Source organism: Arachis ipaensis, chromosome B09, assembly GCF_000816755.2.
Source record: "Arachis ipaensis cultivar K30076 chromosome B09, Araip1.1, whole genome shotgun sequence".
Lineage (NCBI taxonomy): Eukaryota > Viridiplantae > Streptophyta > Magnoliopsida > Fabales > Fabaceae > Arachis > Arachis ipaensis.
The window spans coordinates 17,306,975-17,308,681 of NC_029793.2; the positions used below are offsets into that span (position 1 = coordinate 17,306,975).

Sequence of the window (1,707 nt, forward strand, 5' to 3'; positions counted from 1 at the left end):
CCAAACAACACACAAATAACTTTATTATTTTTTTAATTTTTTCTATTTATTTATTTATTTATTTTTTATTTTCTTTCCTACCTCCAAACAAACACGAAATATCTCTTGCTTGCTAACCACTTAGACACTATGCTACTAGTCTACTACAAAATAATAACACGTAAATGTAAACATCATAACACGGTTGAAAAAGACCCATATAGTGATTGGCTCATCTCTAATTTATTTGCCCAATCGTTATTTCTTTCCCCCCTTTTATTCTTTATTCATAAACTTTTATCATTGACATTGTAAATTAGACCAGCAGAATTAGAAGCTAGAATTTGAACATTCTAAGCTAAACTTTAAGAATTCACCTACCGACTATTATTTTATTGCACCTCCATTTAGCTACGACTACACATTATTTAATTTATTATATTACAAATAGCCATCGCTTAACATCATCATATGTCAATTTAAATGCTTATTTGAGCCAGTCATTGTATGAACCATTCTTCTCTACAAAGAAAAAAACAATGGAGGGAAATTCAATACCAACAACTATGGCTATGAACCAGAATGGAGCACAGAGAGGAAGAGCATCATCAAGGGATACCCAAATGATTACAACAAAGGGAAACTGGGTTGAAGAGATGCGAGGTTCTCTAATGGTTGTAGCGACGGTTATTGCAACCCTAACTTTCCAAATTGCAATAAACCCCCCAGGGGGCGTTTGGCAACAGGACTCAAATAACCAACAGGGTTGTGCTTCTGGAAACACCTGCAAAGCTGGCACTTCTGTTTTGGCCACTTCCTCTCATGACAAAAACCAACGCTTGAAATACGAAATGTTCATACTCTTATGCACTGTTTCTTTCACTGCATCACAGACTGTGATTCTTTTTCTGCTTACTGGCTTTCAGCTGCGTAATAGGCTGGTCATGTGGTTGTTGATTCTTGTTATGTGCCTTTCGGTTATTTGCTTGGCTGGGGCTTATGTGATCTCCATTTGGATGGTCATGAAGCCACTTGACAAGTTGATTAACAAAATCACCTGGTATTATGCCTTGTTTTGGGTTGGATTGGTTGCTCTGCTTTGTCTCGCACTCTTGCTTCGCTTTCTCATCTGGCTGCTCAAGGCGTTCTTCCGGTTTTTATGTTGTTGCTAATGATCCTGAATCCGATTTTTAGTAGTGTTTGATTGTTGTAAGTTAATATTTGCGATAGTAATTTATAATGATTCTATAAATAGTTTGTATCTTGTACTCATTAGACATAATTCAATACACATAAATCCATTTGCTTAGTTTTTTTTTTCTCTGAGTTCTAACATAATTGTTAAGCCGTTAGAAGATTATACTATAGTAATACGGTGAGTAGATGCATCATTTGTGTGGAGAATCATCTGCCGAAGTGCGTTGACGCTTAAAAGATGAGTCAACTTCAACTTGGTTGAAACTTTTGGAATATGATAAATACGTGTATGTGCCTCTGTATTCATTATTTTCTTAGTTGGATGAGTTGTTTAATTATTTAAAAAATGTGTTAATTTAAATTAGTTTAGAGTTATTTTATTTTATATTTTTTAATTATTATTTATTTTATTTTGTATTTTTTACTTGTTGGAATAATTGAATAATTTTAAATATAATAAATATATAACAAATATATAATTTTAGATAATTTTAGATTATTGTCTCTAATATAACCAATTTATTTTTACAT

At 32.6% G+C, this 1,707-nt stretch overlaps 1 protein-coding gene across 1 annotated transcript; it reads left to right on the plus strand.

The window, feature by feature from the left end:
• On the plus strand, positions 211-1,299 carry LOC107615081. Its single transcript, XM_016317195.2, has one exon. It carries the CDS (start codon positions 519-521, stop codon positions 1,149-1,151), a length of 633 nt encoding a protein of 210 aa, XP_016172681.1. The 5' UTR covers positions 211-518; the 3' UTR covers positions 1,152-1,299.